We start from the raw sequence: 25561 nt of genomic DNA, 5'->3' as shown, positions 1-25561 counted from the left end.
CCAATTTTTTAAAAAAAAGAAAAGATAATGAACGGTTAAATGTCCTTTGATTGTCCTTGAGGCGTAGACTAAACACTGAAGTTTCTTTGGGTTAGCTGGCTTTTTGGATGCAGTCGGATGAAGAAAATGGTGCTATTATTACAAAACCTTGGTTCACTAGTAGGTTTCAGGTAGTGCTAGTTTCTTAGAAAGGGCAGCACAATTAATCCAAAAAGGAGAGCGGGAAAAGTAGTAACCTTCAGCCTGTTTCCTCTGCTGAAGACTTTCTTGACATCACCTGTGTAGCTTGCAATCTCTAGTGGCCTGACAGCCTTACTTTTAAATACTGCACCCATGGTTTATTTCCAAGAGGGTTTGGATTGGTCTGTCTATGGTAACCATTGTTTCAATATCGGTCATTTTGCATTTTAATGTCTCTTCCTTAAATGGTTACGAGATTTAATGGGTGTCTGGAGTATAGGAAATGTGTCTCACTTCACTCTTCTCTGAGGGTGATTTTTCTTTTAATTCATTTATGGGGTGTGGGTGTCACTGGTTAGGGCAACATTTATTGCCCATTTCTAGTTGCCTATCAGAAAGTTGTGGTGCGCTGCCTTCTTGAACCTCTGCAATCCCTGAGGTGTAGATACATTCACAGTGCTGTTATGGAGGGAGTTCCAGGATTTTGACCCAACGACTGAAGGAATGGCAAAATATTTCCATGTCGCAGTGGTGAATGACTTGGAGGAGATCCGCCAGGTAATGGGGTTCTCATCTGCCTTCTGCCCTTGTCCTTCTAGATGGTAGTGGTCATGATGTTTAGATGTTAAATAGAGGAGATCTGGAATAACTTTTTTTTAAATTTAGAATACCCAATTACATATTTTTTCCAATTAAGGGGCAATTTAGCGTGGCCAATTCACCTACTCTGCACAGCTTTAGGTTGTGGGAGTGAGACCCACGCAGATACGGGGAGAATGTGCAAACTCCACACTGACAGTGACCCGGAGCCGGGATCAAATTCGGGTCCTTGGTGCCATGAGGCAGCAGTGCTAACTACTGTGCCACAGTGCTGTCGTGATCTGGAATAATTTTAAATCCACAATCTGATTGAGAGTTATACAGGCCCATAATGTTGATTTCCTTATTTCCCCTTTTTTCCCCCCTGTTATCGTTCTGATCCATGGAAGCTTAGTGGACATGTATCTTTAAGTCAAACAGGGGAATTGAGGAACTTAAAAATTACAAATGTGTACATTGTGCTGGCCTTAAGGCAGCAGAACTCATACTTTTGGCACCATGAGAAATCAGTTGGACTCTGTTCGATTGGTTGGCTGATGACCAATGAATTAGCCAAAAGGCCATATTCTGCCCAGTAACAGGCGGTGATTGGATCCTACCTGGATGACCTGATGTTTTCAGAGAACCAAGGAAGCACAGTTGGTTCCTTGATGCTCAGGGGAAAGGACCTGCTCTCTCTCTCTCTCTCTCTCTCTCTCTCTCTCTGCAGAAAAGCGACATAACTGTACAGAGACCTGAATTAATCTACAGTGAAAATCATTACCGATTGAAAGCAAAACCCTAAAACTGAAAGGCTAAATTGAAGGAAGGTGTGCTGGAAGACAACCGTTTGAAACAAAAACTTTTATCCTTTATACTTTTATCATTATCTTACACCTTTTTCCCGCTGTGTTTGTCTTGTGTGTGTGTGTGTAGAGGCAGGGGCGAGTTTAAGTGTTTCGGAATGAGACAATAGTTAACCTGTTGTATCTGAACGTAGAACATCGTGCAGAAGGAGACCATTCGGCCCATCGAGTCTGCATCGACCCACTTAAGCCTTCACTTCTACCATATCCCAATAACCCCTCCTCACCTTTTTTGGACACTAAGGGCAATTTAGCATGGCCAATCCACCTAACCTGCACGTCTTAGAGTTTACAAATTCTCTACGTTCTGTGATAACCCATGTTGAAGACCAAGGGGTAACGACTGCTAGGCAAGCAGCAATAATTTAAACATTTCTTCCATCCCCACATAATTCCCAAAAGGATCGGAACTGGGAGAGTGAAAGGAATGCAGATAGCCAAGGTAAGGACTGGGTGGCTTGGAATGCTCCGAGACCACCACCTCAGACCAGAAAGGGAAGAAATGAGGGTGAAGGTGAGACTCGAAGGCCTAGGTGTTACCATTGTAATAAATGAGGACATGTTTGTTCAGCATGTTGGAAGTTGCGAGGAAAGCCCATGCATGGGACTTGTTGGAGCGGTGAGGAAGATTTTGGAAAGGGAACACAATTCCTGGGGAATACTACAGGGCAGACTATAGCTCTAACTGGACTTAGGATATCCAAGATATTTTACGGGACAGAGGTGTTGCTAACTTTGCCTTAGTTTAATTGCTCTGTTTTATCACCTTTGCTCTTGAGTCGCCAGGTATCCTTACGATACCGCCACGTGGTTCAAGTCCGAGTAATGATCAAGAATCCAATACACCGCTTAGTAAGATTTAAATCAAAGCACATTTATTATACACAGTAATCACTACTCATGCATAAATTCTACGCCTAAGCTACTTCTTACAACTAACAGGCCTATACTTAACTTGGAACTGGCCCACCAGGTCAGGGAAACGAATGGCCTTTCGTTCGGTTTCTGAGCCTGCGGGATTCGAAGTTGGTACAGATTGATAGCTAGGAGCACCTATCTCGTAGCGAGCGTTGAAGTAAGACTTACAATTTTGAGCGGCTGTTGAAGAGTGAAGAAAGCTGCAAGCGGTTGAAGAGAGGTGGAAGAGGGCGCCTTGAACTTGGGGCTCAATTCTTATAGTCCCCAGGGGCTTCCTGCCTTTCGGGGCGGACCCTGTACCTGGTTCCAAGTGATTGGACTTTGTCCCAATCACTTGGTTCGATTTTCTCCAATGCTGGAGCGGTTCCCTGATCGATGGGCGGTCTTGAGGTGGTCGTTCACCTCCCTTTGTGTAGGCTTCTGCTGGCGCCACTGAGTCTGGTTTGGCTTTATGTGTCTAAATGTTGCTCATTGTTCCCGGGGATTGCTCATTAGTATGTAGGTGGCTGGTGTTTTGTTATGCTGATGGTTGCCGGTTTCGATCTTGTCTGGCCTTTCCAGAGGTAAATACACAGTCAACCTGCAGCTGCTCGTTTTTGTCCTGTTGGCTGACTTTCCCATTAGCCTTTCCCGTTCGCCATTTTAAATCGAGAGTTAGCCATTTTAAGTGGCTACAGAGGTGCTTAGCAAACTCTTTTACTGTGGAAGGATTTGGTTTTCCCTCCAGAGATTTTAATGAAAGCTAAGACATAACATCAGCATAACAAAACACCAACCACCTACATACTAATGAGCAATCCCCGGGAACAATGAGCAACATTTAGACACATAAACCTATAAGTGCGGGCAACTGGGACTAACTTAATGGTAAAAAACTGGGCGGCATGGACTGGTTGGGCCGAAGGGCCTGTTTCCATGCTGTAAACTTCTATGATTCTATGATTCTAAGGTATTAATGAATGGGATATGTGGAGATTATATCCCGGTTCCATTGTATAATGTGCAATCAAATTGATTTGTGATTTAGTGTCGGACCCAGTAGTTTTCGGAGTGGTTAAGAAGTTACCAGTAGACGGAGTAGATTTTGCAGGAGTGAAGGTTGTAGCTTCATCCATCATTACAGAGAGTCTTGGGGGAAATACTGTGGATAGCGCATGAGATACCAAAGGCAGGACATGTGGGAATTTGGAAAACTTACTGGGCATTAAATGACTCAAAGAAAGAAATGTTGAAAGACATTCATCACACATCAAATGAAAATGATAGTGAATCTGATTCTACTGATACTGATGAAATTATCTCTACAAGAATAGTTCCTCGCAGATGTTTGTCAAAGATAAAGTTGAATAGATTATCATAGAACTTACAGTGCAGAAGGAGGCCATTCGGCCCTTCGAGTCTGCACCGGCTCTTGGAAAGAGCACCCTACCCAAGGTCAACACCTCCACCCTATCCCCATAACCCAGTAACTCCACCCAACACTAAGGGCAATTTTGGACACTAAGGGCAATTTATCATGGCCAGACCACCTAACCTGCACATCTTTGGACTGTGGGAGGAAACCGGAGCACCCGGAGGAAACCCACGCACACACGGGGAGGATGTGCAGACTCCGCACAGCCAGTGACCCAAGCCGGAATCAAACCTGGGACCCTGGGGCTGTGAAGCAATTGTGCTATCCACAATGCTACCGTGCTGCCCTAAATAGAAAAACAGATTCTGAGAACTCCAATACAGAAGGTGATCCTAAGAAAGAGGAATCCAAATCCAATAGTAATAACAGTGATGAAGATTCAGACGAGAGTTCTGAATCTGATTTGCATTCTGAAGAAATGTTAAACAACTGCTGTCGAATAGACCTGTCACTAACTGATCTTGGAACAGTTGCCAAGTAATTCTTCCAAAGCTAAAGAAGAAGCCGGCAAATCAGAAGAAGAAAGGGAATTGGACTTTCCTAAAAGTAACTTGTTATAGCCTCTTGCAGTAAACTCATTGCCATCCACTTCAGGTGCAAATATTTCCCAGAGCATGCCTGCCTTGAAGGAAAACATGTATAAGAGTAGGACATAAGGACAGCAATGATGTGAAATGACACCAAGAAAACAGCTGATTTACCCACCGGGCAGCACGGTAGCATTGTGGATAGCACAATTGCTTCACAGCTCCAGGGTCCCAGGTTCGATTCTGGCTTGGGTCACTGTCTGTGCGGAGTCTGCACATCCTCCCCGTGTGTGCGTGGGTTTCCTCCGGGTGCTCCGGTTTCCTCCCACAGTCCAAAGATGTGCAGGCTAGGTGGATTGGCCATGATAAATTGCCCTTAGTGTCCAAAATTGCCCTTCGTGTTGGGTGGGGTTACTGGGTTATGGGGATAGGGTGGAGGTGTTGACCTTGGGTAAGGTGCTCTTTCCAAGAGCCGGTGCAGACTCGATGGGCCGAATGGCCTCCTGCACTGTAAATTCTATCATAAAGGCACATAGTGCCTCTTCAAGGTAAAGGAAGCAAACAGCAAAGGAGATGAAATAATTAGTAATCAATTTCTTTTCAAAATGAAGAAGGCGGATGAAGAACCAGGCAGTAATTCTGCAACCACAACTATTAAAACAGAAAGTTAATGGAACCAACAATGTGATTCTGATGATGTGAAAAGTAGTTGCAGGCCACCACGATTTAAAGAAACAATGTCTCTTCAATTCAACACATCCACCGTGGGCACTGCTAGCCACAGGTTTCACCTTGGTATATCTAAATGTAAAGAAGAAAAGTTGAAATCTGGAAAGCACAAATTGTAAAGTCCCTTTTACGAAATGGAGATGATAGCTGTGATTTCGAGGCTCATTGAAGAGATAAAAGCTGTAAAACAAACAATGGTGCATATAAAGCCAACCAACTCTGATTGAACGCTCAGCTTTACTTGTCACTGAAAGTAACTATGTGAAGATAAAGAGTGAATGTGAAGCTGGAAGGGTTGAAAAGTGCTTCTTGTTTAAAAATGAGCCAAATATTTCCCTCCGCATGACTGTCTGCTTGTAGTTTGGCTGCAGAAGAGCCTCAAAATTTGGACAAACATTGAAAAAATGACTGCATTACATGGCAGACAAATGTAGAAGAAACTCATTCAGGGGGCTCTCCAATTTGGACAGTCAGAAACCTAACAAAGCAAAGCACGTCTTTAATTTCGAAGAAGAGTGATAACAAGGCACTGTTTGATGATATCAGAGGGAGTTCTAAAACCAAAGATGTACACCTATCAACAGAAGAACAGAGAGAAGATCTAATAAAGGTACTGAAGAAATCTAGACAGATTTATAGGGAAACACCAGCGTGCACTATGTTAACTAGTCATGATGTAGACATAGGAAACTCTGCACCAATAAAGACACATCTGTCAAAAATAGCAGTGGACTTGCACTTATCCTCAGAAGACACACTACGCACTTTCCTTTCGTCTGAAGCAAAACTGTTTGCATTTTGTCCCTTAGTTCTGAACCTCATTAGTCTCAAGGGCTTCAATTTTGGTCAGTCCATTACATGGTACTTTATTGTGATGGTTCTCAAATTGTGGACCAACAGCCTCCGGAAGTGAAGGTCCAGTGGTTGGCCAAAAATGCAAGTCACTGACATAGAAGCCACAGGTCAGACTATATGTGAAAATAGGCCAGCATCCTCATCCCCACTACTCATGTAATGTTGTGCAACTAAACTGGCTCCCCTGTGCACAGCATAAGTTGTCATAAGTACGAGTAACAACAATGTAGTTTTATAAACTAGATTTATGTTACTGTTGATTGATTGTCCTTGTTTAATATAGCTTTGCGATGGATATTCATTTCTCAGATTATTTTGATGATATAACTTTTTAGAATGTTTCAAATTAATGTATTCTCTTTGTATTGATGTTTATAGTATGAAAATGTCTATTTTGCTGCTTGCATAATTTAATTATGACATTTCATTTAAAAAAAACACTATCATTCCCATTAAATGTGCTGAGGTTTTCTGGTTGCAATCGAAGGCAGGTGAGGTAAGACAGGTAGATAGGTGGTTTGCAGGGTCTCTTTCCCTGCCTAAATGGTCTATGGGAAACAAAGTTTGCAAACACCTACTTTACTGAATATTTTTGAAAGTGTTAAACACAATTTAAATCTCAAAACTTTCAATGTTTTGAACACTTTCTTAAGTGACTGTTGACCTAATTTTTAATCCTGTTCATATTTATCCGTTCATCTCTGGTATTCTAGTAAATCTACATCACACTAATTCCATAGCTTGAATATTCTTTCTGTAATCTGAAATCTAAAACTACACACACTACCCTAGATTGTGGCAAAATGTCATTTGCAGATTAAGCTGAAAACAAGGATGTGATAAATCGATGTTTCTATTACTTTAAATGTACTTTTGACTTTTCCTTTTTACAGTTGATTCCTTCTTCAACCCTACCTTTAAAGATCTGAATATCTGCAGTTCCAGAATTTGTGTTCTCTTGTTATTCCACTGAGTTTACCATTTTGAGTATAATTTTATTGCAAAGATTGGGCAGCACAGTTGCTCAGTGGTTAGCACCGCTGCCTCACAGCGCTGTGGACCCGGTTCGATCCTGGCCCAAGGTCACTGTCCATGTGGTGTTTGCACATTCTCCCCGTGGGTCGTCTCTGCGTGGGTCTCACTCCCACGACGCAAAACGATGTGCATGATAGGTGAATTGGTAATGCTAAATTGCCCCTTAATTTGGAAAAAAAAAGAATTGGTAACTCTAAATTTATAAAATAAACCATAATTTTATTGCAAAGAAAACTACTTTTACAATTATATATTTTATTTGATATGTATGTATTTAGTTACCATTGTAGAGTTTACTATTTAGGTGTATAAACAGTTGTATTCAAAATTGTTGTCAAGTTTGATGCCTGGAATTTGGGAGCATATTTACAAATTGTAAAGAGCATTGGTGTTGATCCGTTTTTACATAAATGAAATAGAGAATTCAGAGTTCATTTACTGTGTGTAACTGAGTACTGCTGAAAGAAGAGACCATGGGCGGGATTCTCCCCTACCCGGCGGGGCGAGGGGTTCCGGCGTAATGGAGTGGCGGGAACCACTCCGGTGTCGGGCCGCACCTTTAGGGGCCAAGCCCTCACCTTGAGGGGCTAGGCCCGCGCCGGAGTGGTTTCCGCTCCGCCGGCTGGCGGGAAAGGCCTTTGGCGCCACGCCAGCCGGCACCGAAAGGTCTTCGCCGGGCGACGCATGCGCGGGAGCTGACGTCATCCCCGCGCATGTGCAGGGGAGGGGGTCTCTTCCGCCTCCGCCATAGTGAAGACCATGGCTATGGCGGAAGAAAAAGAGTGCCCCCACGGCACCGGCCCGCCCGTGGATCGGTGGGCCCCGATCGCGGGCCAGGCCACCGTGGGGGCACCCTCCGGGACCAGATCGCCCCACCCTGGAGCCTGCCCGCGCCGCCTTGTCCCGCCATTCATAAGGTGGTTTAATCCACGCCGGCGGGAAAGGGTTGACAGGGGCGGGACTTCGGTCCATCGCGGGCCGGAGAATCGCCCGGGGTGGGCCCGCCAACCAGCGCGGTGCGATTCCCGCCGACTGGCGCGGCGCGATTCCCGCCGAATCTCTGGTGGCGGAGAATTCAGGACACGGCGGGGGTGGGATTCACGCCAGCCCCCGGCGATTCTCCGACCCGGTGGGGGGGTCGGAGAATCGCGCCCCTGGTATCAAAGCTTTTCACCTTGCACTCAATAGGACAGCTTGCAAGAAAATATCAAGTAAAAGGAACAACAATTTACGCTGCGTGCGAAGAGAATTCTGATTGGTTGGCAGGCGGATTCTGTTACAGGTGTTGCCACGGAAATGCAGCAGGAAACAGTTAACTGAAAGCTTTTGTTCAAAATTCAAACCAAATGACTATATATATATATTATATGTTTTTTTTAATTGAATTATTAAAGAAATCGGAAAGGAAACTGGCATAATCAAGAGTCCCCAATTGCAGGCCTTGGATATGTGGTATAACATGAAAAGAAAACAAGTTCATTGAGAATAATATGTAGTTTTATTTCCCAGGAAAAGATAAAATGCAAATACCAAAATAGGCTGCACAACAAAATAAGCTGCACATATGGCAATGTTTGTGGCTTTTGCCCTAACAAATTGTGTTGTATCACCAGATTTGTGAAAATGGGAGTGTGTAAGTATATTTTTAAAAGGTCAAGAATTTTGAATTGCTTTGTTCTACTTGCTTTAGGTTACACGAAGTTCGTATTCAACCTTCACTCACCAAAGATGGCGTTTTTTCGGCACTAAAAATGGCGGAACTGGAATTTCCCCAGTTTGAAACCTTGCACCTTGGCTATGTTGATGAATTTCTATTACAGTGTAAGGATCTGACATTGTTTTTTCTTCCTTCATTGGTGTAATTCATTGGTGTAATTCATTGGTGTGATTCAGGACATTGGTGTAATTCATTGGTGTGATTCAGGACATGGCTATGTTCTACCAGTGATGAATAATTCAGCTAAGTTTTAGCTTGACTAATTAGCAAGTAATAATCATGTTGATACAGATTTTTTTTCTTTATAAATTATGAACATGATAGATGCTTGGAAGTAAAAATCTGAATTATTGATCTGTTCAAACTATGTTGATGTATGATTTACTTGTCATCTTTGCCCTATTTTCAGGTAAAATGCCGAATGCTGAATTAGTGAAGAATGGTTTGGCAGATGTAGTGGAGAATCCTGGTATCATTACAGACATTGGGATGAAAGCAGTAAATGAAGTATTTCCTTGCATCAAATACCTAGTTATTTATAACTGTCCCCATCTGCATAATGCACATAACTGGATAACAGGTAGACCATGAAGCTGTATTTTAATTATGTGCCATATATAAATGTTTGTTTTTGGATATATTACTCATATCAATGACTCATTGCAGTGTATGTAATAGTGTTAATCAGTTCAGTCATTTCAACGCATGTTCACTTCTAAATTTAAAATGTGTAATATTTCCCAAATAATTGAATAATCATTTGAAACTATTTGCAAAGTTATGGTTTTCAGAATGTAAGTTGATAAGGGAAGACATCCATTCCTATTACACTGTCTCAAATGTTACATTCAAAGCGTTTAATATACACAGAATTATTTTGGTATGGTGAATTATATTGGCAAATATTTCATGATCGTAAGTGAAGAAATATGACTTCCTTCCGTAGCTCTGTTGTCTAATTAATTCCTGTTTATGTAATTGCATAATCTCCATACATAGATCAAAATTTGCACTGCGGTAGCAATAATAAAAATGGTGCATAAATTTGGGCTGTAGTTTATTATGGATATACGTAATGACAATTATTAGGTTTATTTGTGTTCTTTGAATCAGGTCCCCAACCTTGGGGTCCACAAGAATGTTTGAATTGATGCCAGAAATAACCATTAAATGCTTGTTTCATTCGTCATCTCAGTCCGTCACACTCCTGGCCAATAATCTTGCCTAATTCTTACCTCTGGATTAGATGTGGCCAACCTGGTTGGTCAGTTTATTTGGCACTTCAGGTGAGAGATACAAAGCCAAACAATGCAGCATTACAGGTGGGACCAGGTTTAGGAATGTCATTGTGCTTGTGGCAAAAGGAGGTAGGGCAATTAGTTACTGCAAAGAGAACGGGACAACAAGGGGGTATATTGAGGTCATCACCAAGAGTATCAAAAAGATAGTGGATTTGCTCAAAGGAGCAGCATCCACTGAATATTAAATAATCATCTGTAACAATGTTTAAGAACGTTAGAAGTAGTGGGCCAGATGGCCCCTCAACCTACTCCACCATTCAATACAATCAAGACTGATAGGCTTTAACTCCACTTGCTTGCTATATCCTTTGATTCAGTGAAGGACCAAAATTATTTTATCTCGGCCTTCGTATATTGAACAAAATCACTGGAGTCATCAAAGAGTTTTCTTTTGCACGCACGCAAAAAAAATGAGGGGAGATCAAATTGAGGTATACAAGGTGATAAAAGGTATGGATAAAGTAGACGTGGAACAGATGCTTCCTCTAGTGAGGCATTCTAGAACGAGCAGTCATAGTCTTAGGATAAGAGGTAGCAAATTTAAAGAGTTGAGGAGAAACTACTCCCAATTCTCGTTCACTCCTGATACCTAATTTCCAACCTGTCTCAGTGCAGTACTCCCTCTTTACGGTATTGGAGATTGTGATCAATCTTTTAGTCCCATTAAATAAAACAAAATACATTTTTAATTGTACAAGTTTATTATACAGAAGAAAATACTTTTTTTTTATACCAAGGTCCGTGGAATTTGTATAATTGGACAGGAGGGATGCTCCGGATACAAAAGAGAGACCCCTGCTTTAAATTGGGATGAATAGAAATGGGGCGGCACGGTAGCACAGTGGTTAGCACTGTTGCTTCACAGCGCCAGTGTCCTAGGTTCGATTCCCGGCTTGGTCACTGTCTGTGCGGAGTCTGCACGTTCTCCCTGTGTCTGCTTACGTTTGCTCCGGGTGCTCCAGTTTCCTCCCACAAGTGCCGAAAGACGTGCTGTTAGGTAATTTGGACATTCTGAATTCTCCCTCTGTGTACCTGAACAGGTGCCGGAATGTGGTGACTGGGGGCTTTTCACAGTAACTTCATTGCAGTGAGCCAAAAGATAATTATTATTCTGAAAATAATATGATTTTGTTTCTATATTTTATAGACCATTCACGGTGGAGCCGCTTGGTAGATCTTACACTTGTTCGTTGCCACGCTATCAAACTGGAGTCATTCAGTCAGTTTGTAGAAATGCTGCCAGGTTTGGAGTTCATTTCATTGGATCAGATGTTCCGGGAACCTCCAAAGGTGTGCTTTGGATTTTGCAAAAAACGGGAAATTTATTGATACTGTTATGAAATGCTGTCATAACCATTGCTAATGTGCGCTTTTTTAATGAAAGTCCTCTATGCAATCTTAACATATTAACATTAAGGGAACTAATTTCCAAGCTAGCATATTATAGATTTGAGACCTAGATCTGCCAGTTTTATCAACCGTATAACCAATAGCTTCATGAATCCTCAGCATGCTTTTTGGTGGAATACCTGTGGAACAGTGATTCACCTAGTGCATTTATTTTCTTGCAGGGTGGAAGAGAAGGGTTGGGAAAGAGGGTGAGAGAGAGAAGAGAAATAATAACATCCAGCTCCAAGATCACTAGTGTCAATAGTTTTCTCCCCTTGGTTGGCATGCCTGAGCTCATTGTCATTTGGTTGTTTGCCAGGAGAGAGAAAAGAATTTGAAATGAAATGAAATGAAAATCGCTTATTGTCACAAGTAGGCTTCAATGAAGTTACTGTGAAAAGCCCCTAGTCGCCACATTCCGGCGCCTGTTCGGGGAGGCTGTTACAGGAATTGAACCTAGCTGCTGGCCTGCCTTGGTCTGCTTTCAAAGCCAGCGATTTAGCCCTGTGCTAAACACCCCCTTAAAAAAAAAAAAAAAAAAAAAATTTCTCTTGGCTCCACCCAAGAAGTAAACTGCCTTAAGCAGCCAACCAAGTAAGTAAGCTGTAATTTGCCTATGGATTGAATAATTTGAAATTGCTGAAATCATGTTTGCTGTTTTTGACATTGTGGGAGTGCTGTTCAAGGTGTCACACTTGTGTTATGTTATAGAGAAAGTTGCATGTTGGGAGAAAGAATTTAAAATGAATTAAAACAGTGACTTGTATTGCAGCTGATGGCAGATCTAAATGTTGTTGATGCTTTTGAAAACTTCCTTACATTACTAGTGCAACAAAGAAACTTTAGAATGACACTGGTAAAATTACTGTTTGCTTATCTATCACATCAGGGCTGTGCTCGTGTAGGGCTGAGTGCTGGCACAGGAATTGGTGTTTCATCTGCTCTCGTTAGCAATCAGAATTCCAACAATGATAATGATAACCAAAATAATCACGCCAATATAAATAATAACAATAACGAGGAAAATGATGCTCGACAAGAGAGAGCAGCAGCTGACCTGCCAAACCCAGTGAATGGTAAGTTTTTAATGTCTTTAAAGACATTCTGAGCTTTTATGTGATACGATCTAGTGTCACCCTTTAACTATCAGTCCTGTTGCATGTTAGAATTGCATCGTGAAATTCACAGGTTGTATCGTGAAATTCGCAGGTTTAAAAAACATAGTTATTTAGCACATTAAAAAAACCATGTCCTCTTTCTATACAAAGTCCAATATACTGGAGTCTTTACCTGTTGCTAAATTGAGATTCTCACTATAAATTAACTGTTCAAATGTAATTATTTAGGAGAAACTAAATGAAGAGCTTTGGAAGTCGTCTTGAGACAAATGAGCACACTATTGAACTAGGAAACCCAAATACTGGGAAACATGTACTGCATTGTGTCAGGCTATTACTTCATTGAGTTAAAGTTTTGCAAAGTTTTTCTCTTTTTGATGTCCTTCCCCTTGGCCAAGTATTGAAAATGAGTGGCTTCTGCCACTATTTCTTCACTTGATTTATGACATTTGCATGCAACTCGTGCAGTTTTACTTTCCCTTATGTTTTTATAATATAATTTAGATAACCCATATATGAAGGAAGTTATTTTTTGAAATATTTGAATGAGTACATGCTGTATTGTTTCAGGGGGTGGCATATTGACACCATCAGACCAGATTTAATGCTAACTATCCTTTAAATAAAATGCTTTTGATTTTCAAGTATTGCAGTGAAGTTTTATTCATGATGCTTATGGACCAGTGATGCATGTTGTTAAATTTAATTGTGTTTTTGGATATGATGATTCATTTGTGGGCATTTTGGTTTTTCAGAACAAGGACTTCAGGAGGCAGTGCATGAAAGTAGACCAAATGGGGCTGCATGTAATTCTGACCAGAGCAGTGGACATTCTATGACACCTATGGATATAGATGAAGAACAAGCAGGTAAAGCGTGTGTGTGTATGAATAAGATGGTTAGATTTGTAGGCAGAAGCCTTGCCTTATCACTGTGGTGAGTTGTACCTCCATGTACCTGCAACAGCATTGTCTGTCCCCAGATGATGCTGAATCTTAACATGTATGATCTTTCCTTTTTTTTAATACAAATTTCGAGTGCCCAATTAATTTTTTTCTAATTAAAGGGTAATTTAGCGTGGCCAATTCACCTACTCTGCACATCTTTTTGAGCTGTGGGGGTGAAACCCACGCAGACACGGGGAGAATGTGCAAACTCCACATGGACAGTAACCCGGGTCCTCGGCCCCGTGAAACAGCAGTGCTAACCACTGCGCCAACATGTATGATCTTAAATAGTTCTGTTGGACAGAAAGGTTTGTATTTGTAAGGAAGTACAGTAAAGAAATAACTTTCTGACGACTGTTCACTTGAAGGCTTTTTTAAACCAGGTTGGGGTAGTTGGGAAGAAAGGATAATCAGTATTTAGTTTCTTTGTTTTACTTGTTCTTGGGATGTGAGCATCACTAGCAAGGTCAATGTTTACTGTTCATTAGTTGTCCTTGAGAATGCTTTCCAATATTGGTGCAAGGAAGGGAATTCCAAGATTTTGACCCAGTGACAATGAAGGAATACAAGTCTAAGTTGGGGTAGTGTATGACTTGCTGTCCCCATGCACCTACTGTCTTTGTCCCAAGTGGTGGAGGTTATTGGTTTGGGTTTGCTGCCAAAAAAACCTTGGTGAATCCTGCAGACAGTCACTCTGCAGCCAATGTGCATCCACGGTGAAGAGAATGATTAGTTAAACCAATCTCTCAAACAAATCTTTTGTCCTGAATAGTGTTGTGCTTTTTGCAGTGATGGACCTGTACCCATTTGTATTTTCTGCCACCTGATGACTGAAGATGTAAAAACAATTAAACATAAACGTGCAATTTGCTCTGATCATGGCTAATTATTAGACATGCTACACTGCCTCTGCAAGGACAAAGCACAAATTGTATGTTTCTGATAGCAGAGTGGTGTACACTACTTGATGTAACTGACTTTATAACTGCTGAGGCTAGCTTAATATTTTTCTAAAAGTATATTTGCAGGGCAGAAGAGTTGGAAGAATAGGGATTAGAGTTTAAATTGTATGCTTGAAACAATATGGTGCAGACAATAAAAGATGATGCTTCGGTGACAAATTGTTTTGATTGCGATCTCCGTTTTTGCTGCGGCAACAGCTCTATTTGTTTTAACTCCGCAGATGTCATTGCCACATTTGGTAGGTGATTTCTGCTCGAGTAGTTTGACTCAAAGCTGACATTAAAGTAAGGCTGACCTCAGAAAAACAACTACCAAATGTGGCATAACTTAGTGAGTTAGTTGCTTTGAGAGGAGAAGTGAAGCTAAGTGAGCTAAATGGATTTTGATTACATTCTACATGTTCACTGAGATAAGCTGGCATCAAATTACAACAGTCTTCGTTTTATTAGGTGTTTGCTTTGTTTGCATTTGGAGAGATTGTAAGAACATTTATGAAAAACGAGAATATCTAGTTCATATAAGTTATGTCTCTGATATGCGTTCATGCAGATAAATAGAGGAACATGAATTAATATCTATAAAAGTAATGTGCTCTGTTGGTTATGGGAATGATTGCCACTGAACCCAACCTATATGGCAGAACTCAATTTATAGCAAAGAGGCATTCAGGCCGAGAAATATTGTTGAGACAATTTGAAAGATTTAGTTTTTAAAAACCAAAATTGTCCACAAAAACCATAAACTATTGTGACAATGAGAGAATACGCTGAGGGTTTAAAACAAAATATTCTCAAGGTTGACACTCACTATGAGTACTAAACAAGGGACTGCCACACTTGTACAAATTAATAGTTAGGTAGCACTTGATATATTGTATATACTTTTGACTTAGAACATAAGAACTAGGAGCAATTCGAGCCTGCTCCACCATTCAATGAGATCATGGCTGATCTTTTGTGGACTCAGCTCCACTTTCCGGCCCGAACACCATAACCCTTAATCCCTTTATTCTTCAAAATACTATCTATCTTTATCTTAAAAACATTTAATGAAGGAGCCTCTACTGCTTCACTGGGCAAGGAATTCCATAGATTCACAACCCTTTGGGTGAAGAAGTTCCTCCTAAACTCAGTCCTAAATCTACTTCCCCTTATTTTGAGGCTATGCCCCCTAGTTCTGTTTTCACCCGCCAGTGGAAACAACCTGCCCGCATTTATCCTATCTATTCCCTTCATAATCTTATATGTTTCTATAAGATCCCCCCCTCATCCTCTAAATTCCAACGAGTACAGTCCCAGTCTACTCAACCTCTCCTCGTAATCCAACCCCTCCAGCTCTGGGATTAACCTAGTGAATCTCCTCTGCACACCCTCCAGTGCCAGTACGTCCTTTCTCAAGTAAGGAGACCAAAACTAAACACAATACTCCTGGTGTGGCCTCGTTAACACCTTATACAATTGCAGCATAACCTCCCTTGTCTTAATCTCCATCCCTCTAGCAATGAAGGACAAAATTCCATTTGCCCTCTTAATCACCTGTTGCACCTGTAAACCAACTTTTTGCGACTCATGCACTAGCACACCCAGGTCTCTCTGCACAGCAGCATGTTTTAATATTTTATCATTTAAATAATAATCCCTTTTGCTGTTATTCCTCCCAAAATGGATAACCTCACATTTGTCAACATTGTATTCCATCTGCCAGACCCTAGCCCATTCACTTAGCCTATCCAAATCCCTCTGCAGACTTCCAGCATCCTCTGCATTTTTTGCTTTACAACCTACCTTTGACTTCCTACCTTAGAAAGGGTATTGAGGCTGTGGAAAAGATACAAAATATATTAACAAAGATTATACCTGTGTTGGCATTGGTGCTTCAGATACAAAGAGCCACTATAGAGTCTGGGGCATCTTTGTTAGAGCAATGAAAGATAAATGTTAACCAGGACACCAGGATAACATCTCTGCCCTTGTAAGTTGCCACAGCATCATTTACAATCGTCAGAAACAGTAAAGGAATCTATAGTTCAACTGGCCAGAATTTGCTGTCAGAATATTGAGACTAATGACGCTCACTGTCATGTATGTGTAAATTGTAGTGCAATTTCAGACGAGGATCAGATGTGTGGCTACACAAAAGTGACTGTCCAAGTTGCCCTGCTCTGCTGTTAACTTTACCAAAATGGTATTTGATTGTCTATTTCACAATTGGTCTGCGCTGAATGTCAGAAAGCTGCTGTTCTTTTATGGTAGATATGAACTAAAGCAGTTTCCAAGTTATATTTGTTTTCTCTGATTTTCCTTTGTCACTCTTACTTCCTGCGTACCTGATTTGACATTACAATCTCCTGACTTTTGGTCCTTCCATGTTTGGTTCTTAATCTTTTCATCTAATTTGTCGGGAGATACCTTTTTGTCCTGTTTACTTGGGTTCCAGGTTCCCTGTTTTCCTCCCTCTTCGCTATTACAACCTCGCCCTTCTAGCAACTGCATGGGCAAAATATTATTTGAGCTGAAGGGTTCAAGCGAATGACATGCTGATGCATTCCCTGCTACAGAAAATTCTGCCCATTATTTTAATTCTCTCGGTACTGCATTGAAGTGTCTGTGGAGTAGAGCTTGAACCAGAACTTTCTGCCTCGGGTGAGTTTGCTATCATTGAAATAAGCTAAATAGATTAAATTGAACTCAACCATGCTATAGTGCACTGCACCCCTCAATTGTTTATGTTCAATGAGGATGTAAGCCCTAGATTACTATTCTGATCTTCCTCTGCCATATGCAAAATGATACAATGCGCTGGTGAGCATCCATTCCCAGGCCCCCACACATATCGCTGCAGTGTAAGCCCCCAAAATGTGTATAATTATATGCTGAGCCAAATGCTGCCTTCTCACTTTGTGGTCCTTGCGAAAGTTTCACGGGGTCCATCAAATATAATTAAAGAACTAGCATTTTTCATTTACAAATGGGGATCTATTTGTGACCTAGAATCAGTTACACCTGGTTTGTCCAGCCCATGGACCACTATCCAGTCTGCGGACTTTCTGTTCGAACTATGGTAAGTTCAATGAATGATGCTGCAAGGAGTTGCTCCTCCAATCACAGGCCTTTTCTCTCCTGCATTTGCTGCTGATATGTCGGCAAGTGAGTGTCAGCAGCAAATTCAGGAGAGAAAGAGTCTGATTGGAGGAGCAAATTACAGTGTGAAGGTGAATGGCTTCTCTTTGTTTTCACAGCACGCGATCTCTCTGCCCTTGGCCATGCGCTCTCACTCTCCTGCACAGATGGCAGAGTGAGCCAAGAAGACCATGAGAATCGCAACAACAGTCTGCCCAGCTCTCTGAATACCCAGAAACAAGTCCCGTTCACACATGACTCGTGTAGGCCATGAACTACATTTGTTCCTGGCCCAGAAATGCCTAAATTCCAGTTCATTTTTCTAATAAATATTTTTATTGAATTTTACATTTGTACACTATACAGGAGATGATTGAAATGGTTATTATTTACAATTTACCTGTTTTCCTTTCTTAGGCACGTCCTCGCTCTTTTATCTCCCCCCCCCCCCCCCCCCCCTTTTTTGTTTTTCAACCCCCTCCCCTTTTCTGTTGTTTGGGCTCTGACTAAGGCCCTTCCTTCCGCTGTAGATGTTATAACCTATCTTTCATCTTATTTTTGTTCCTATGGCTTTGTTTTGGGGGAGAGGGCCCTCTTTGATCTTTCCCTGGGTACCCTCGTAGTATTTCCTTGGATTCCTCCCTTGCTGCCCCATCCCCCTTGTTCCTGTCTGCTTTGCGTGGTCCTGTTGGTTCCTATTGCCCCCCCACCCCCCCCACTCCCCGCGCCCCTCCCTTCCTATCCTTTATTGGCTTTGAAAAGGTCTTGGAACAGGCTGATGAATTGCCCACATGCTTTGTGGAAGCCTTCATCCAACCCTCAGATGGTGTACTTGATCTTCTCCAGCTCCAGATGGAAAAATTCCAACAAGTCTGCCAGCCAGTCTGCAACTGTGGGTGGTGCTGCTGATCGCTAGCCGAGCAGGATTCTCCGGCGGACGATTAAGGAAGCAAAAGCAAGGGCATCGACCCTCTTCCCCATATGAAGTTCTGGCTGGTCCGATACCCCGAAGACTGCCACTTTCGGGTACGGCACCACCCTCACCACCACTTGTCCTTCACCCCCAGGAAGAACCTGCACATTCGAGTTCTGATTAGGTGCACTCTGTGAACCGCTTTAAACTGCATGAGGCTTAGCCTTGCACAGGAGGAGGTGGAGTTGGCCCTACTTGCTTCGTTCCAGAGTCCCCACCCTACTTCCGTCCTTAGTTCGTCTTACCATTTCTGTCTTGCTCCGTCTAGTGGTGTGCTCGCCCTTTCGAAAAGTCATCCGTAAATGTCCCCACTGTTCCTCTTCTCCATACTGCCTGCATCCAGTAGTTCCTCCAGCATTGTGTATCTCGGAAAAGGCCGTAAGGATGAAGATTGGTATGAATACAAACAGGAAGATGAACCTTGACAGTACATTCATCTTGATTGCCTGAACCCTCCCTGCCAGGAAAGCAGGAGTGCACCCCATCTGTGTAGGTTCTTTTTGACTTCCTCCGCTTGTGGACCCGTGTCCAGTCGTGGGCTATCTGGATCTCCAAGAAGCAGAATTTGTTTTGGGCTAGATTAAATGGTAGACCTTCTTGCTCTGTTCCTTCCCTGTTTGGGTTCGCTGGGAATACCTCACTTTTGCCCAAGTTGAGTTTGTAGCCCTAGCAGACCCCAAACTCTTCCAGGTGCTTCATGATTTCTTTCAAACTGTTCTGTGGGTCCGAGATGTAAAGTAGCAGGCCATCAGCATAGAGTAAGACTCTGCTGTCTGCCTCCTCCTCAGATACCCTTCTAACCTCTCGTGTTGTAGGGCGATCGCTGCGGTTCAATTGCTCGGGCGAACAGCAGCGGGGCCAGCGGGCATTCCTGCTTGGTGCCTCTGCAAATGGAACTATTCAGAGTTGCTGCGTTGGTTCGAACGCTCGCTTTGGGGGCAATGTACAGGAGTTTCACCCACGAGGTGAACCCTGTCCCCAGTCCAAACCGCTCCGGTGCCTCAATGAAGTACAACCATTTAACTCTGCCTAAGGCCTTTTCTGCGGTCCAGGGAGACGACCACCTCTGGTGTTCTCTCCCCGGATGGGATCAGTATCACATTCAGCAGCCATCTGATGTTCACAGTTGACTGTCTACCCTTGACAAAACCCGTCTGGTCCTCCGCGGTCACTTCTGGTACGCAGTTCTCTCGGCTCTTGGCCAGGACTTCAACGAGTATTTTCGCATCTACATTAAGCAGCAAAATTGGTCTATATGATTTGCATACCGTTGGGTCTTTGTCTTTTTTGGGTATCAGCGAAAAGGTGGCCTGTGTTAGCATAGGAGGCAAAGTGCCCCTTATTAGCGAGTCTGCAAACATCTCCCGTAGGTGCGAGGAAAGAGCTGGTGCGAATTTTTCATAGAGGTCTGCCACGAACCCATCAGGCCCCGGCTCCTTCCCTGCCTGCATGGAGTTGATGGTCTCCATGACCTCACCCAGTCCTTTGGTGCTTCCAGCTCCCTCTGCCTATCGTCCGCCACGACTGGCATGTCCAGTCAATCGAGGAACTGTTTCATCCCTGCTCCCCCATCGGGCTCGGAGGTGTTTGGTAGAAGGCCTCAAATGCTTGGTGACCGTTTTTGGTTCAGATACCAGTCCGCCTCTGCTGTCCTTTACCTGGTCTATCTCCCTCGTGGCTATCTGCTTTGTCAGCTGGTGAGCCAACAGGCAGCTAGCCTTTTCTCCGTATTCATAAAAGGTCCTGCATGTCTGGCAGAGTTGGTGCACTGCCTTCCTGGTAGATAGGTTAAAGTCCTTTTGTAGCTTTTTCCTCTCTGCCAGAGGCTTTAAGGTTGGGGCCTCGGAGTATCTTCTGTCGACCTCCAGGATGGAGTCGATCAGTTGTTGCCTAGCTGTCCTCTCTTCCCTATCTCTACATGCCTTGTAGGCTATAATTTCTCCCTTGATCACCGCCTTCAATGTCTCACAGAACATGGAAGGTGAGACTTCCCCATTCTGGTTGTTAGTAGTGTACTCGCCTATGGCCTGTGATGTTACTAGCAGAAGACCTTGTCGGCCGAGAGATCCGTGTCCAGCCTCCATGCAGAGCGTTGGGCATGCCCAGTCTCCAACCGCACATCCGTGTAATATGGAGTGTGGTTGGAGATGAATATCGCGGAGTATTCCGCTCTTACTATTACTGGAAGCAACAATTTCCCCACTGCAAAGAGGTCTTCTCCCGATCCTGGTATCTATGTAATTTGGCAATTATTGCCATTGACTGTACCCCCAGCCTTGGGCTTCAGTCGGAGCAATCTGTGTGCCTTGTCAATTTCCGGCGGCTTGGGGCAGCTGTCCCCCCCGACTAGGTTGCACAGCATTTGGGCCACATAGTCTGTCGGGTCCCTGCCCTCGATCCCCTCTGGCAGGCCCACGATCCAGATATTTTGCTGGTGAGACCAATTCTCCTGGTCCTCAACCTTCCCATTCCGGCTCCCCTGGGTTGCCATTAACCTTTTTATTTCGGCCTCCAGAGCAACAATCCTGTCGCTCTTGTCTATCGACTCCTTTTCCAGCTCTAGGATCATTTTACCCTGAGTTTCCAGTTTCTTCCCCATTCCATCTATCATGTTCTGCATGGCGACCAACGCCTCTGTCACTGCCACCTGGATCTCCACTTTTTTCATCTCTCTCATCGCCATCAATTCCTTCGTCAGGAATGTCTCCAATCCATCTCCGGACTTGGGGTGGGGGAGGTCATTGTTCTGGTCGTTGGTCTCTCCCTCTCTGGGGTGGCTGAGGACCCCTCGACTCGTGGGTCTGCCGACTTGCTCACCTGCTGCTCTTGGCTTTTTCCTTCGCTTCCACCTTCTCTATGGCCTCGCGTGCTCCCATTTGCTGTCATGTTGTACCTATTCTTTCCCTTGTGGGTGAAATAAGCCCAAATTTTCCGGCTAAATTTGTCTAAAAGTGTCTATTTGATTGTATTCTGGAGGAGAGCTCCCTGATGTGCGACTGCTGAGCACATCACCATCACCGGATCTCCATCCCTAAATTCTAATTCTAATCCCTGTTTTCAAATGCTTCCAAGTCCTACACCCTTCCCTATTACTGTAAACTGCTCCTTTACTAAAACTCTCCAATCTCTGCACTTCTCCAATTCTAACTTCTGCAGCTGATTTATAATCATTCCACTGGTGCTGGCTCTCCCTTCAACTCCCTAGGTCCTCAGCTATGGAATTCCCTCTTGTGTTCTTTTAAGATAAACCTAAAATCTACCTCTTTGTTCTAGTATGTGGCTCAGTGTCAAATGTAATTTGTTAATGCTTGTGATGGTTTAGGCTATTTAAAGGTAAAATGTAAATGCTAGTTGTTGCACTTCAAAGTAAATAAAGCACTTGAGATATGTGATTAAGGTACTATATAAGTGATAAGATTTTTGTTCCAAATACTGATATGTTTGCAGGTTTGGGTCCAACCAGATATTTAGCATTTAGTCTATGTTTGTGTATTACTTCTGTTGAAAGATACATGTAACATTTGTTTAGGACCAAGTGGACTTCAGCCAACTGTGAAAGTAAAGCCAGTGATGGTACACGATTCAGATAGTGAAGATGAGGATGAATATAACATGGATATTTCTGGCAATCAAAATGGGAATGACACTGGGGATAATTATTCAGATGGTGAAGAAAAAAAGAAAGCTACATCTATACTTTGTGAAAGTTCTGGTGAGTGTTACAATTGTTTCATTGGTGCGCAGATCACTATGTGTGCTTATGTTAAATTTTACTTCTTCCCAAATTATTTGATTTTAAGCATCAAGCTGTTAGTGAATTGAAAATTGATGGGGCTCTTCAACTTGTGTAACTATGTTAAGTAATTATTTCATTTTGTACAGGTTTTGAGATAGGTGACAAAAATATATTAAAAGGTGGAACCCATTTGGTAGATCTGACCAGAATGCAATTCTATCACTAGTGAGTAACAACTGTGTAACAATTCATTTTTCATGCATCTGAACGGAATAACCGCTTTGTAATTTTTAAAAAAACACTAACTTGAACTGAAGCTAATTTCTAGTGGGTCAGTAAAATACATCTCACAAACTTAATAGAAAACTAATGTTTCCACTCAGCATTTGTATATATTAAGCTCCCACCCCCAAACGTTTTCTCAATACATTAAAATCCAATCTTCTCTTTTGCTTAATTATCTGATAATGGTCACTCACACAACATTTCTAGAAATACTCTGCCAGTCACTACATTTTAGCAAATTAGAAAGATCTTCTTGATTGACATTTGAGTTTAACAAGCACTCTTTTAAAAATCCAGCTGGAGTTTCATTGGCCATGGTTCTTTGATTTGCCTGTGAACCTCGTTCATTGATATTTTGTCCCAACTTTATTTTCCCAAAGCATGTTTGGAAGTTTTACGTTGAGTTTTGGTGCAAGCCTTTCTGTAATTTTATTTTGCTTTTCTCCTCAATTGCATTGAATATCAGCTTGTTTGGCTCTAAATTTTATTTTTCCAACGTTAGCAATCTATATGATTTGAAACAGTTCTGACATGATGCTCAAGTGATCTGTTTGTCTTCAAACGTTAGACTAATGCCATTTTATTTTACAGGCATGTGTGGTAAAGGCAAGGCGCCACTGCGGAAGAAAAGCCCAGTTCGTCAATCGGGCCTGCTAGCGCCATCGCAAGTTGAGGAAAGCAGTTGTGAGAAAGGCTGTCAGGTGACCAGTGAACAGATAAAGGCTGATATGAAAGCAGTTAGTGATGTCCCAGAGAGGAACAGGAACAAAGATGTTTCTTCTGGAACTGGAAACTGTTCTGCTCCTTCAAAAACAACCAACACAAACACTGTCACATCTTCTCAGTATATAGAATCTAATAGGACAGCCACTGTGAATGGAGAGTGCCGACATTGTAAAACATCATATTCATCACATCCTGGTAGTGGAATTCATGCCTGTTCATGTACTTCACATACAATTGGAGACTCTTCAGAAAGTAATGAGGGAAACTCGATGAACAGTTCAGTTCATACTGGCTGCATATGCAATACATCTCAGGTAAATGAAAGGGCAGGTGAATGCTGTGAAACAGATGAGCCTTCCACAAGCAGGGCATCTGGTAACTGTGATTTAAATGGACACTGCAACACAGATTCAACCGTATCAGAATTTTCACGAAGAAAATCTTCCACTTGTGCAGAAGGACAACTAAATGTTGATAATGGGAGGACTAGAAGAGATGATGCCAGAGATTCGGAGAATTCTAATCATCATCTCACGTGCTCTAAAGGAGCCCAACATGAAGGCTATCCACGCAGACCTGTGACAAGAGCAATTAGCAAATATAGCCAGGTTCCATTAATCACAGAGCAAGGTAAACAACATATATGATTGTAAATATTTTGCAATGCATAATATTGAACAATACTTACTGTAGTGTATTGTATTAAGTGCAAAGTAAATATGGATGAAGAAGGCAATGTAGTCCACCCATACAGACTATAGAGTTAACCCAATAGTTAACTATTTCAAATATTTTCTCACCATTGTATCTATATATCTGGTCTAGATGTTGATCATTGTGTGAAGAACCCCTGATGTCAGGCCTAGATTTGACTTTTACGAGCTTAATTCTGTGGCTCCCACTCCTGCTCTTGCAATTTAGTTCTGAACCTTTCCATATTGTTTTGCCAGCCTCTTAAAATTTTATCTGATTTGCTTTTGTGGTTAAAAAGCCTACTTTTCTCCAGCTTTACCTCATACTGAGACCTATGACGTTTGGAACCACCTTTGTGGCTCTTTTCTGAACTGCTTTCAGTGCTGAAAGCTCCTTTCTGTTTTAATGACTGGAACTGAACTCAAATTAAACTCTGATCAGTGCAATAATCAGCAGGCATCACTTATTCTCTTTTTTGGTAGTGCAGTTCCAACATTCAGTCACCTGTATGGTTTGCTGCTCTGTATTAATTGAATGTGTTTAACTTCAAATTTAGCTTTCACCAGAAGCTTGGATATTTCCACACCATTCATGGAGTGTGTATTTAACACATTTTTCCCTTCTGTCCAATTCTTTACATCTGTCTGTTCATTTTCACTTGCCATAGTTTATTTTATTCAACTTTGTATTCCTCGTGTTGCTTGCTTAGCCCTTTTAATTTACCATCTGCAAATGTGACCATTTTACATTGGGTTTCTGAACCCAAGCTGATGTAAATTAGAAATCATGTTGCCCTATTATTGACTTTGGGGCACTTAAATCAGCAGGTTCTATTTACCGCCTCCATCTTCACAAGTAACTTTTCTAATTAACCATCAATTATTATCCTTCAATTTCTAATCCATTTCCAAGCTTTACCCTGTATCCCCACAAGTTTGACCGTAAATCTTCAGAGGTTTGAGTATCAGATTATAGGGCTGTCAATGCATCGAGCTTCCCAGCGTTGGATTTGGGAGTTACCCCGAAGATGTGCTGGGGAATCTTTCTTTTGTTCGTTCACGGGATGTGGGCGTCGCTGGCCGGGCCAGCATTTATTGCCCATCCCTGAGGGCATTAAAGAGTCGACCACATTGCTATGGATCTGGAGTAACGTCTATGCCAGATAAAGTAAGGACGACAGATTTTGTTCCCTAAAGGACATTAGTGAACCAGATGGGTTTTTCCGATAATCAACAATGGTTTCATGGTCATCATTAGACTTTTAATTCCAGATTTTTATTGAATTCAATTTTCACCATCTGCCATGGCGAGATTCGAACCTGGTTCTTCAGAGCAAGACTCTCGGTCTCTGGATTACTAGCCCACCAACAATACCACTACGCCACTGCCTCCCCATACCACTACGCCACTGCCTCTCTCAGAACTTCAGAGCTAAGGCTTTGCATGGCAGTTACCCAGCAGTGTAGATTTCCTCTGGGTAATTGCCCTGCC

At 42.3% G+C, this 25561-nt stretch overlaps 1 protein-coding gene across 6 annotated transcripts in view; it reads left to right on the top strand.

The window, feature by feature from the left end:
- The window catches only part of fbxo38 (F-box protein 38), an 87794-nt gene that overhangs the window by 22032 nt on the left and 40201 nt on the right, over positions 1-25561 (top strand). For all 6 annotated transcript variants that reach the window (XM_072512158.1, XM_072512159.1, XM_072512156.1 and 3 more), the window contains 7 exons: positions 8794-8924; positions 9230-9400; positions 11269-11411; positions 12400-12586; positions 13384-13497; positions 22160-22342; positions 23243-24007. In XM_072512158.1, coding sequence (XP_072368259.1) covers positions 8794-8924; positions 9230-9400; positions 11269-11411; positions 12400-12586; positions 13384-13497; positions 22160-22342; positions 23243-24007 — 1694 coding nt within the window. The remainder of the gene's footprint in view (positions 1-8793; positions 8925-9229; positions 9401-11268; positions 11412-12399; positions 12587-13383; positions 13498-22159; positions 22343-23242; positions 24008-25561) is intronic.

This window comes from Scyliorhinus torazame, chromosome 7 (assembly GCF_047496885.1).
Source record: "Scyliorhinus torazame isolate Kashiwa2021f chromosome 7, sScyTor2.1, whole genome shotgun sequence".
In the NCBI taxonomy this organism is placed as follows: domain Eukaryota; kingdom Metazoa; phylum Chordata; class Chondrichthyes; order Carcharhiniformes; family Scyliorhinidae; genus Scyliorhinus; species Scyliorhinus torazame.
This window is presented reverse-complemented; position numbering and strand designations above follow the sequence as displayed.